Here is a 14205-nt window from a genome sequence, read left to right as displayed (position 1 = left end):
TCAGATTTATTCTAATATGGGTTATTTTACTAATTTATCATATTTAACTAGCATATCAGAAAATAAGGATTGGATTGTAATATGAGTTTTTTTTACAATCTTAATTTTATTCTTTAAAATACTGATTCTTTCACTAATTTATCTTATGTAGCTAGCATATCAAAAAATAAGGATTGGCTCTAATATGAGTTTTTTTTTCCAATCTTAATTTTTTTCTTTAAATATTTGGTTCTTTTACTAATTTATTCTATTTAGCTAGCATATCAAAAAATAAGGATTGGGTTGTAATATGAGGATTTTTACTGGCTTAATCTTATTCTTTTAAACATTGGTTCATTTAATAAATTAACCTATTATATATATATACATATATATATATATATGAGTTTATACTTATATATTAATAAGTAGGATCTTACGAGTCGTGTTACGATCCTATGTTTATGATCTTTGACTCCCCTCCCGATCTTATGTAAAATCTCGATTTTAACTACCTTGGTTCCAACAGAACTAATGGAAGCATCCCTGACAAATTTGGAGATTTTGTGTTGATTATCGGGCTCTGAATAAAATCACTATCCCTGACAAATTCCCTATTCCAGTTATTGAGGAACTTTTAGATGAAATAGGAGGAGCAAGAATATTTTCAAATTTGGATTTAAGATATGGATACCACCAAATCAGGATGAGAGAAGAGGATATTGCAAAAATAGTTTTTCGAACCCATGAAGGTCATTATTAATTTATGGTGCTTCCTTTTGGTCTTACTAATGCTCCTTCTTCGTTTCAATCTTTGATGAATGAAGTTGAGGCATTTTCTCCGAAAGTTTGTATTGGTATTCCTTGATGACATTCTAGTATACATCCATTCCATGGAAGAACATAAGCAACATTTATGTGATGTGTTGGCCCTACTACAACAAAATGATTTAAAGATCAATGACAAAAAATGCATATTTAGTCAAGATAACCTGAAGTACTAAGGGCATATAATTTCCATAGGAGGAGGATCGACAGATCCTAAGAAGTTGGAGGCTATGTGGTTGTGGCCAATCCCTAAAGATATCAAAAGTTTGACGACATTCTTGGGCCTTACAGGTTACTACAGAAGGTTCGTGCATGGGTATGGTAAGATAGCAAGACCTTTAACCAATCTATTGAAGAAAGATGGATTCCAATGGAGTCCAAAAGCGCAATATGCTTTTGATCAATTAAAGCAAGCCATGACCAACCTTCTTATATTGGCAGTACCTGATTTCACTAAACCTTTTGTTGTAGAAACAGATGCTTCAGACACTGGTTTGGGAGCAGTCCTGCTACATGAAGGAAGACCCTTGGCTTATTGGAGCACTACCTTATCAGACATGAATCAAAGAAAATATGTGTATGACCGAGAGTTGATGGTTGTTGTAAAGGCTGTCCAGAAATGGCAACATTACTTTTTGGGACATCATTTCATCATTAGAACTGACCAAAAAAGTTTGAAGTTTTTAACGGATCAAAGGATGTTGGGAGAGAAACAGTACAAGTGGATTTCAAAGTTGGCAGGTTATGACTTTGAAATACAATACAAGTCGGGTAAAGAAAATTCTGTGGCTGAGGCACTATCCAGAAGGAGTTCCTATTGTGCCATTTCAGTCCTTCAAATTCATGATTTTGAAGAATGGGTTGAAGAAATCAAGCAAGACGACAAGTTGCAAAAAATCATCCAAGATTTAATCATTGACCCTATTTTTCATACAGGTTGTGTCATGGAAGACCAGAAGTTGTTTTACAAAGGAAAGATGGTGTTTTCTAAAAATTTTTCACGAATTCCCATCATTCTAAAGGAGTTCCCTTCTTCTTTAGTAGGGGGACATTCGGGCATATTCAGAACATACAAAAGGGTAGCAAGTCTGGTATATTGGGAGAGAATGAAATCTGACAAAAAGAATTTTGTGGCTGCATGTGATGTTTTTCAGAGAAATAAGAGCGACACGTTATCTCCCGCAGGTTTATTACAGCCCCTGTCAATTCCAACACAAGTCTGGAAAGATATCTCTATGGATTTTGTGGGAGGTTTACCTAAATCGATGGGAAAAGATACAATTCTAGTGGGGGTTGATCGTCTCACCAAATATGTCAACTTCTTGGCTTTGGGACATCCTAATACTACGACTGAAGTTGCTACAGTTTTCTTTCAAGAAATTGTAAGATTACATGATTTTCCTTCTTCCATTGTTTGTGACCGGGATCCTTTATTTTTAAGCAATTTCTGGAAGGCTCTCTTTAAGGCATTCAGTACACAATTAAAATTCAGTTCGGAATACCACCCTCAAACTGATGGGCAAACAAAAGTTGTCAACCGATGCTTGGAGGTTTATTTACGTTGTCTAACAGGTACCAAGCCTAAAGAAATGGGTTTCCTGCCTTCCATTTGTAGAATTCTGGTTCAACACCAATTACAACATTTCCAGTAAAATGTCCCCTTCTAAAGCCTTATACGGACATGACCCTCCTCACCTCCTCAAAGGATCCACCATTCCTTCCTGCCTTGAAGAAGTTAACAAACTTACAATTGATCGAGATAATTTATTGGCTGATCTAAGAGAGAATTTGCTAAAGAAGGTTGTTGGTGATTCTTTCCATTCCCAACCTTTGCCTCCTATGTTATCTGAGGATCAGGAATTACAGGTTTACCCAGACTTTGTTTTAGATATTTGTGAATTGCAACCTGGTAACATTGAAGTTTTAATTCAATGGCAAAATCTCCCTATAAGTGAGAATAGTTGGGAATCCATGGCCAAAATGCAAGAAGTTTTCCTTGATTATCACCTTGAGGACAAGGTGAGTCTTTTAGGCGGGGGTATTGATAGAGGAAGGCCACCGATCACCAAGTTTTACACAAGGAAAACTCGATCATCTGCAACAAGGAAGGAAAAGCCGCCATCAACCCACCCAGAAATAGAACAGCAAGGCATGACCCACCCTGCAGCAATCCAGGAAGCCCATGAGGCGCAACCAACCCCAAGAGGTGCAGGCCAAGAAGGTGCGACCCATGCTGCTAAACAAGGGGCTATTTTGTGAAGCAGTACAGATGGGAACAACCATATATCTTCTGAATTATTGTTTCTCTTAGGAATAAGCATGAAATCAATTATAAATAAGAACAAACTCTGATGGGTTTAGGCATTGAGAAAATTGTGAGGAATCTGAAATTGTGGAGAGACATGCTCTTGAAAACTTGAGTTGTAATATTCTATTAAATCTATAAAAAATTTGTTTCATCTTCCAAGTTCTTATCAAGTTATCTTTGAACTAAAGTTGCAAATTCATAATGATTTAATGATAGCTCTGCTTATGTGAATCTTGTATTACAACGATAGGCAACATTGATTTATGTTTTTCAGTCCAAGTTTGATGTTTAATTTTATGGTTTACTTTTGAGAACCATATATAAAGGTATTGAAGATTTAGTTTTTACCTATTTCCCTAGTTCTTAAACCAAAGGGATAATGATATCAGTCTACTCATCTGAAACTTATACTTACAAATATTCCGAATATTCGATAATGATAACGGTGTCCAATCCAGTCTTGTTAGTTTAAGTATGTGTGTAACATGAGACCTCTCTAAGTTTTTCTCTTGGATGAGATGATGAAGTCAAATTTCATTTTGTAGTTTTGATTCTTTATCATGCCTACATATATATACATAATGATGCCATTAGTCCATTACTACATATAAGCTTTGTTGTTTTCATATAAAACCTGTACTAGTACCAGGAACATCTAAAATATTGATGTTAAGATATTTTGACTTGTTTTTGTTTGTTTACATGTAGTTTTTCTGTGTTTAATTTGATTGCAGACAGTTCTTACACTAGTTGAGTCTAATCATTTTCACTCCCCCAAAATTCGAATCTCCTATTTTTGCATTGTTTCAGTTTACTGTATAAAAAATTAGCTGATCTCACAATTTTTTTGGAGGCTTAGGTCAATGTATTGACACACACAACCAAGGTGAAAGTATCTCCCTCCCAGAGAGAGGAAATAAAAAAATTGAAGAAGAAATATGCTAAAGAAGACTCTCATGAGCTTTTTGGCGAAGCATTAGGTGATGTTGGCGGAAGACCTAAATCTAAAGCATCGAGTCATGATCAAAATGGTGAGAACGTGGTCAACAGAATTTCACCAAGTAACCAAATGGATAAATGCATTTTTTCTAGAGATGAAGACATGGGTGGGAAATTAGAAATTGAGAACAGTGAACAATGTGAAGTCAACATGGCCTGCTCTCGCACATACAGAAATGTCACTGAAAGCAGTTCATCTGTGGAAGATGGTGTTAGTATAACATCTGCTGAAGTTTCAGACGATTCTAGAATTTTCAACCAGGAACATGTTCAGTCTACAAGTAGCTCAGCTTCAAGTAATATGAACAATAAGAAAGACGGAATGAGGATTGGTTTTGTAGATGAAAATCTGTCTGGTAATCCCAAGTTAAGAGAGACAAAACGAGGCCCGCAAAAAGATTCATTGGAAACTGAAAGTGAAGCCGAGTTAGCCCTTGGTGGTGCTGTTTGGGACATCTTCCGCCGGCAAGACGTTCCAAAGCTAATTGAGTACCTTAGAAAGCACCAGAATGAATTCCGTCATCTCTACAATCTTCCTGTAGATTCTGTGAGTAGCATTGTCAGTCATAGTTTACTTTACTAACCACACGCAAAAAGATAAGTGTCTTTTAACATTCTGGTTTCAGGTTATACACCCCATTCATGACCAGACTCTGTTCTTAAATGAGAGGCATAAGAAACAGCTGAAAAGGGAGTTTAGTAAGTTGCTCACCCGACTTGTTTGGTTTAGACTTAGCTAAAAACTCAACTGCAACATAGTAATCATCCTATTTTCTATGCAGATGTTGAACCATGGACTTTTGAGCAACACCTTGGCGAGGCTGTTTTCATTCCAGCGGGATGTCCTCATCAAGTGAGAAACAGACAAGTAAGTGATAATATTGTAACAGACATGTGTTTAAAGTTCTAGCAAATATCATTTGCTTTTCGCATAATCTTTGGGGGAACATATGATTTCTTGGCATAAGTTTTCATATCTTCTGACCTTTTCAATATGGTTAGTTTGTAATTAAAATGATGCAGACTCTTAGAGTCAATATTTAAGATACTATTTGCATTCAATAACATTTCCCTAAAGTACCAATGTCTTCGAAAGAGGGTTGATATTTTGAAGCAGGGTATAACATGTTGACAAGTTGAATATAATGATGGACGATTCTTCATGCATCACCATTGATGGAAACGCTCACTTCATATCTGGGTTAAAACAGGATAAAATCAGGAAAAGTTGTGCCCTATGCTGCTTACTTACTTATGTTGGCAAATGTTACAAATTGGAATGTAATATAGAAAACAGCTAAGTTGCGATTCAGGTTTTTAAGAATGTAAGGTTTTCAGGATGAAGAGGGTGAACTTGGTGCAACGGTAAGGTTGTTGCTTAGTGACCATGAGGTCATGGGTTCACATCCTCTAAGTAACCTCTCCACTTGCAAAGGTAAGGCTGCGTACATTTATCATCCCAGACCCCACTAAGTGGGAGCCTCATGCAATGGGCCACTCTTGATGGTTTCTAGGATTAGTCCCCAAATGCTTTTTGATGATTCTAAGAATAATATGGTGTTGAAATCCATATTGAAATTTGAGCATTTCCCATATTTATTATATATGTTGTCATTGATTATGATTGATCAAGTTTGCATCTATGCTAGGAATTATCATGTAATTATTTCATATTTCAATCTTTTAAATCAAGGGATATAGTTTTGTGCATAATGTATTATAAATATAGTAGTCGAGTGCTCATGTAATTCAGTCATTAATTCGTCATTCTCAAGATGGTAGTTGAGCTCATGTCCTTTTGCGGGCCTTGCTAAATCCTAGTCATTCCATTATCGTTGTCCAAACACTAGTCCTAACATCCTAGCATCCAGCTCCTGTCAAGGCTAATCACTTGGTCTTACAACCTTCCAATCAGTCCAAACAATCCTGATGTCCAGCCATGGTTAAAGCTGGTTTACCAGCCTACAGTCTTGTCACCACCATAGAAACCTCCAGTCAGTCGGCTTGTCAATTTCCATCACCAACTGCTAAACAATTGTCATCACCAGCTGCTCAACAAATCCTAGTATGCCTATGGCGATGGATCTCATTGTGAGTTCCACATCCGAAAACCATGATAGGAGTTGGTTCTCAACCAGGCTCAGAAGCACATCATTTCCTCTCTAATTTTGCAAGTCATGGAGGTCAAGGTCGTGGCTGAGGTGATCGACGAGGAGGCAATGGTACAGGCAACCGTATATAGTGCATTCACTATCTCATGGAGTAGTAGAAAACAAAAGGTTGCTTCTAGGTCAAGTGCATAGGCAAAATGCTGATCCATGAACATTAGTCCAAGTGAAGTGGTATGACTCAAATGAGTCCTTTCCGAGTTAAGGTTCCACATAGTTGAGTCTATGAACCTTGTTTGTGAAAATTGAAAATCGGAGAGCTCTCTACTTATCACCTTTAATCTAACCTTCAATAACCAGACTTAATACATAAGGTTGATTGTTATTATATCTGATGGAATGTTCTTTCTTGAGAGACCAATTCATCATTTGTAAATTTCAAAAATCAGTTAGCGGATATCTTCCTCAAGTTACTCCAAGGTCCAAGAATGATATACTTCCCCGGTCCCTAAAATTTCATAAAACATTGGAAATGAAATAAAAATATGGGAGCATCCATGTAATACTTTGTCTAACAAATTCAAATATTCATGTAATACTATATATATATATATATATTTGGTACTACCAAGGGTATCTCCTCAACTTTTTGGGTAAGGAACTAATCTTTTTTGGGGTTCGTGGTTGCCCCTCCTAACAAGTGTCGCTCCTAGAAATCGAACCCTCGACCTTGGGAATCCAGCATCTTATTGGGTATATAATACCGTATATAATGCATATAAGAATATATTGGTGCCAAAACAATGATTTGCTAAGGGTATCCACATGTAACATGCACTTGAGACTCAATTCAAGTCTCTTTAAGTCTAGGGGTGTGGTTGCCCTAAAACTCATTTGCCACCTAAAGTTGCAATTTGAAACAATATTATTCATCATCATAACTTTAATTTGAAACAATATTTTCTTTATCGAAATTCTTGTCATCAGTTTGGAAAATCTCATTGTAATTATTTCATATTTCAATGCCTAACCAATAAGATGTTAGTCTAGTGGTGTAAGGCCCCACTAAATCTTCTGGTATCGTATTAATCCAAAGGTTAAAGGTTTGATTCCTGGGAGCGACCCTTGTTATGAGGGGTAACAACGCACCCTGAAAGGAACTAGTTCTTTACTCATTGATTATATGCAAAAAAATATATTTCAAATCCTAAATTCAAGGGATTTAGTTTTGAATAGGATGTTCATGAAGGCATTGGATGAGTGTCATACTACTCAACTAAATTGGTCATTATTTCATATAAAAAAATGTTATATCCTCCTAACAATTTAATAGGTTAGAGGGGTTTGTATTGGGTGCATATTTGGTTCATATCTTAACCATTGTTTTCCAATATGGCAGTATCACAGTCCAAAGTGTATATCGTTTCTTATTTCATAAGTATGCTGTAATGGTTTTCTCTTTTTCTTCCTGGCAATTCTTTTTAAGTATCTGACCTTCTTAATGAAGGATTTTCAGGAAGTTACTAAAAATGCTTAAAAGAGCTTCATAGGGAAATAAGTATTGCCTTTTACTTAAGTGCATTGCATCAAGAGTGACTTTTATTTTCAAAGGTCTTCCTTATTTTTCCATCCAACATACATGTTAACATTATTTTGGAGAATGTTTGTTGTTGTTAACATTATTTTCTTATATAAGTTGTCTTTTAACTTCTTTTCTTTTACCAGTCTTGTATTAAGGTTGCACTTGATTTTGTATCTCCGGAAAATGTTAGAGAATGCTTACATCTAACTGAAGAGTTTCGTTTGCTCCCAAAAAACCACAGAGCCAAGGAGGACAAATTGGAGGCAAGCTTGTCTATTATCTTTTATTTATTATTTCTTGTGTATGTTGAGTCTCATTCATTCTTTTATCTCCTAGTGTTAAGTGAATCAGTATTGTATGTAACTATGTATTCGTAGTATATGATTTCATCATTAGTATCACTATGCCAACTCAATGCAATGTAAATTTTATATTCTTGATAAATCAGAGATTAATGCATGTAGTTGAAACAAATATCGTTATCACTTATATTTAAACATGTGGTTACATTTGAAAGATGTCTTACATTCTTGTGCACTTATCTTTGTTTACAGGTAAAAAAACTGACCCTCTATGCTGTAAGTGCTGCTGTTAGAGAAGTCAAAGAACTTATGACTGCCAAAGAGTAAAGTTTGGTTATATCTTCTTCTTCATAGTAATGCGTATTAGTCTTATCTGCATGGTTAAGAGTATTTTAGTCGAGAATTTGAGGAATTAATTATTATTGATGGGTATTTAATTTGATTACCCCTTTTCTTGTTTTCATAGTTAAGATGGTTAATATGATTGTGGACAGAGAAGACTGGCATGATATTATTATCGAATAAGCTGATTTTTTGTACTTGGAAACAAAATAAGCTGATTCTCTATATGATAATGTGTTTGGTAGTAAGAAAGATTGATTGGAAAGTGTGAAGCTGGGTTTGCCCTTGGTGCTGTTTGGGTTGGATTTACAGGGTTTTTACTTTTTTTAATTTGCAAAAACCGTGAACTGAAACTATAACATGCGTAACCGTTATGAAAATTATTGTATACCTGACGACATATATTGCTAGGAGAACATTGGATTTGTATTCCTGTTCATATAAGATCAAATTTTGGTGCTTACAGAAGACAAGTTAATTCTTGTATCTGATACTATACTATAAAAATAAAAATTATTGTATTTATTAGCAGAATTAAATCCAATACCCAACTGTTTCGGTAATGACTCTGATCTTGGTAGTTAAGCATGGTAAGTCAATTCATAGTGCTAATGAGTAATGAGTAACAAAAAAATACAAGTAGCTGAGTTATTTTAGTTAGATTGTATTAAAATTTTACATTGTTTACTAGATTTTTAAATTGTACGCATAACCTTAAATATCAATAGTTTTCTTGGATCACATTCGTCTGAGACATGCAGGACTTAGCTCCCTCAGCTTGCCATTACTATCTTGTGCAGGATCTTTTTCCCATCACTTAGTTTATTCTTTTTTTTTTGTTTTGTGTGATTTCTAATGTACCAAAAAAAACATCTAACAGTTTTGATAATATCATTTTCAAGTTATAGGGAAAGCATTTATTACCTGAACATAAATCATAGATGCTCATATGCATATAACTTTGTATACGTAGTTGTGTATATAGTTTACCACATAAGTTCTGTTATGGTAGTTCAGGTTGTGTTTACTTTAAATGGTAATTTGGGTTTCAAACAATTACTAATTTTTCCATTGTATAAATTCTCTACATTTTGTTATTGTGTAGAATGAATTCCAATAATAAATGTTCAATTCTTTTCTTCTCTTTTGTTTTTTTAATTCCCTCTTTTTTTTCTTACATGATTGCTAAGAAACTAAGATAGTATCAGAACAATGTATCTATTTCTCACCCCCTTTCTCTCTTGTTCATGTCTTTCTATCACAAGAAGAAGGTGTTTTTCCCTCTTTACATTCAGTCCACAACTTTCAGCTATTTCTTGTCTCATGGCTTCAAATTCTCAAAATGAAAATGGACTCATAGGTTGAAATCAAAGTTGGCAACACTAATCGGTTATCTTCCATATTAATGGCAAGAGTTCAGAAGTTATCTTGCTGAGAGGTGCTTGTATCATCAATGAAAGAATGGAAAGGCTTCTTCTTGTAAAGCAAGTGGGTGGTTTATGGAGCGTTACGAGTATGATTTGTTATCGGGATCAATTGCTACTTTCTATTTTCTCATGATCCCTTATACTAAGGTTGAAGAGAATTTCAACCTTCATGCAATGCATGACTTTCTTTATTATCCTCTTTTGCAATTTTTATATCATCCATTTCTCTAAATTCTTAATATCTTCTAGGCAATTATGGCCCATATTTTTTCTCTCATTCATCAATTTTTTCTTTTGTTATCCTTGAGCAAAAAACATGCTCATAATTCATCATATTCTTCTTGATATCCTTGATACATATATTGCCCAAATTTGTCTCCTTTTTTTGGTCAAAAAACCAATATAGTATTCTTACAATAATATCATTTGATCTTCTTTATACGTGTTAGTTCTTGATGAACATATTCATTATTTTCGATCATTTTCTTTGTATTCCATTTATTTTCCTCCCATTTACTCGGCGTTATCTTCATCATTATTCTTGGATCTTTGCTAGTTTCAAAAAAAAGGGCCCAAAACAATGACACAAGAAAAGTCCCCTAATGTAGGATACCTAGTAGCTTTATTACTCATTGTCTTGCTAACTATGCCCTTTACGCCAACATGTTTGATGCAAACCTTGATGCCCTTCTGTGGGCTTTAGAGAAAGCCTGATTCTCAGACATGTATGTTATACTTAGAGAAGTTGGGTGGTCAACTATCGGTGATTTATTTAACACTTTGGTGATTCTTTCAAACTCTAGATCCAAATTTTCACATTTGCTATCTTCTACTCAAGCTCAGAATCAATAGTATTCACTCTCCAGTTTGAGGGGTGTTAAATATGCTCATATACATATAATTTTGTATGCACAACCACATAAGTGTTGTTATTGTTGGTTAGGATTGATTCATCTCTTACTTTCTGTTATGGCAGTTAGGGTTGTGTTTACTTTAAATGGTAGCTTGAATTTCAAACAATTGCCAATTTTTCCATTGTATAAATTCCCTACACTTTACCTTTGTTGGAATGAATTCCAATAATAAAAGTTCAATTCTTTTCTTCTATTTTGCTCTTTCAATTCCCTTCTTTTCTTTCTTACATGATTGCTAAGAAACTAAGAATAGACACCAAACAACCTAATTCTCCCAATACCCCTCGTGTGATATTTACATATGTTTGATTATGTCCACTACATCATTTCTAAACTAAGCCAATGTTAGTTAAAAACTGAATGTCTACTACTCTAGCTTTTACAACAATGCAGATTCTCAACTTCAACTCTTCTTTTATACCTTGAAAGATTTCCTCTGTTGTCTTTGACCTTTCTTGGGAAATTCTGAACATGCAACCAACTAGTGATTTTTCTGAGGAGTTGTTTCACTTTATTTTGATATTTCATATATAAGGTATTAGGATATAAGTGCTATTTGTTTTGTCCATCATTATTCTAATTAACATGTCTGTGGTTAGAAGTCTATATTGAATCATAAGCCACCTGTCTTTTGGATAACATCTACTATCTTGTAAAGTTTACTAAAATTGTGTCATCAACTTTTATTCATAAGTTGATTATACAAATTTTTTATTTTGGACTGACTTAGAATAAAGAACAAAAATGATCGATTTCATTCTGAAAATTATTTATCTATGGAAATAAGAGGGTTTTTTATATAATGAAATATATCCCATCACTCCCATTGACAATGAATTATTCCCTTTCGAGATATTATCATTTCTAACAAGTGTCACTCAATGATCGAACATTTAATATTTAATTGTCTAATATAATATATGAATATCTAGTTAGACATTACACTATTAGATCTATTTCTCGTTATTGAGAGGTTTATGTATTTAGGTTTCGGATAAAGTTTATATCATTTAATTTCTTATCTTCCAGACCAAAACAGATAAGCAAAACTCTAATTTAAGTATATAATAATTAATAATAATATGATAGTTTACCTAGTAATTAGTAGTGTTATGACATACTTAAAATAACAATCAATAAGATGTTGATCTAGTAATGTAAGACTTTATTGAGTCTTTAAGGTCGAGGAATTGATTCATGTGAGCGACATTTGTTAGAATATGCAACCACAAATCCAAAAAAGATTAATTCTTTAACCAAAAAGGTAAGAGGATACCCTTACCAACAAAAATACTTGAAATAACTAATGTTATGGGATCATAAATGACTTTCATTATCATTGAAGGAAGACACTTTACAGGTAGAGTGGACCTTCATGGCTCAATTATTCCTTTCCCTCGACAACATTTTAAATAAGATTTAGTTTTCATAAATAATTTTTGTTTGAATCATGATTTAAAAATAAAAGATGGGAAGAAGATGGTGGAGCAAAGATTGAAGTCAAAATGATGTTACAACTTTCTTATATTTTGTATCCATGCCAGCGATTGAGAACCATAATTTGAGAGATAAAAATATATAACACATTTTTTCTTTTGAAGTGGAACACAATGTTATTATTCTCCTCTTTATTTTTAATGATATGCTTAGAACCTTCTGATGGAAGTTATTTCACAAATTGAGTTTTTAAAAGAAAATAAAGTTTCACATTCAAATAAGTTTATTATAAGAATTAATATAATTAAATCTACTTAGACAAAGTTGATATTTACGATTAGCTGAGTAAATTTATAAACTATCATGATATATGAATTTGTAAAGAATAGAGAGTAGGCATTATGGGTACAGAAAGCTAGGGCCCAAAAGTTTAAATTCTTGGATGCTTGGAAGTGTATGTATTCTTTGGTCTTTTTATGTCAACCAAAATTCGATTTTGGTTGTTTTTATTGGATGTTTTACAAAAATTTAATCGCATGAAATATATTTTTTTATAAAAGTGCACTTACTTAATACTAGTAATTATATTAAATCTGTATCGTGGATAGTACAATAATAATATTAAAAACTCTTAAACTATGAATATATATATATATATATCTTTCCCTCTTAATGAAAATGAAAATATTATATAGAAATCAGATGTAATAGAGGTAAATGACATGTTCAAGTGGATCAATGGAACAAGTGTATAAAAGTAACCAACATTTTTCCACAAAGTGTCGCAAGCTAATGTATAAGATGGTTTATGAAGCATTCATGTCTCATACGTGTATTAACTATTAAGATTATCTTCACATTAAGTAGCACTACGACTAAGATAATTTAATATATTATAACACTGGAAACTCAACCCAAAATTTTGAAATTGATCAAAGTATGGATAAGCTTTGCGTCCACAAAGAAAATGATTGATAGTGTTGGTCCAATAAGATGTTTACCAACGGTATAATATGACACCCATTCAAATATATTTGCTTAACAATTAAAAATAAAAATAAAAGTGAAATATCATTGCGCTGTAAACATTTATATAGTCAGTATATTATTTATCATTTATTTGTATTATTTTTTGAAGAATTAATAATAATAAAACATGAATAATAAATAATACGGTAACAATATATAAGACTCATATAGTATAACATACTTTTATTTCCTTAAAATAATGAGATCCACCATCATATCTCCCTCAACATGCAGGGATAAACTTTAAGAAGAAGCTAATACCAATTATTATTATGGTAAGTGGTAACAATCACTTGATGCTGCCTTTTAAGAGCATTTTTAATTATTTCATTTATACTGAATTAGAATTATTGTTGTAAAAACCGTTTTGTGTCTACTGGTTCAACTGATAAATCGGTGAACCAGTCCCAATGTTGGTATCGTATAATAGTTATACCAGTCATGTAATTATATCAGCTAAAATTGGTCATACTAGTTGGTTTTCAATTGAACTGTACCGATCATATTAGCAAATTTTTATTTAAAATTAATTTTTTAATGAAAATAAAAAATTATTGGTTTTTTTATTGTGTTTCAATATTAATATATTATATATGTATATCTAATTTTATCAATACATAGTTTAATTAATAAATCACCAATTGAATCGTTATACCACTATATAAATACTCCAATCAGTTCAAATAACATTGGTTAGAATCCTCTATAATATCATAGAGAGGAGATTACAAAAAATAATATGGAAAAAAATAAAAGAATGTCACACGAAACTTGCCTTGAAGATGAATCTTTTCAACTCAATCTAAGTATTTTATGTAAATCTTCATTTCATCTAAGTAACTTTTTTTAGAAACTAGTTGCCTATTAATAATCTCAGTATGGATTTTAATTAGAATGTAACCTATATTTATGAAGAAAAAATAATGTATATATTAACAGTGTAAGATTTT

General features: G+C 33.0%; 1 protein-coding gene across 6 annotated transcripts in view; it reads left to right on the top strand.

Annotated features, from left to right (window-relative positions):
- Positions 1–8713, top strand: part of LOC109333240 (lysine-specific demethylase JMJ25) — a 15444-nt gene extending 6731 nt beyond the window's left edge. For 5 of the 6 annotated variants that reach the window (XM_019568628.1, XM_019568620.1, XM_019568611.1 and 2 more), the window contains 5 exons: positions 3975–4661; positions 4741–4813; positions 4897–4982; positions 7948–8067; positions 8359–8713. In XM_019568628.1, coding sequence (XP_019424173.1) covers positions 3975–4661; positions 4741–4813; positions 4897–4982; positions 7948–8067; positions 8359–8433 — 1041 coding nt within the window. In that variant the 3' untranslated portion in view covers positions 8434–8713. The remainder of the gene's footprint in view (positions 1–3974; positions 4662–4740; positions 4814–4896; positions 4983–7947; positions 8068–8358) is intronic. The other variant, XM_019568638.1, reaches the window with a different exon arrangement.

This window comes from Lupinus angustifolius, chromosome LG02 (genome assembly GCF_001865875.1).
Source record: "Lupinus angustifolius cultivar Tanjil chromosome LG02, LupAngTanjil_v1.0, whole genome shotgun sequence".
In the NCBI taxonomy this organism is placed as follows: Eukaryota; Viridiplantae; Streptophyta; class Magnoliopsida; order Fabales; family Fabaceae; genus Lupinus; species Lupinus angustifolius.
This window is presented reverse-complemented; position numbering and strand designations above follow the sequence as displayed.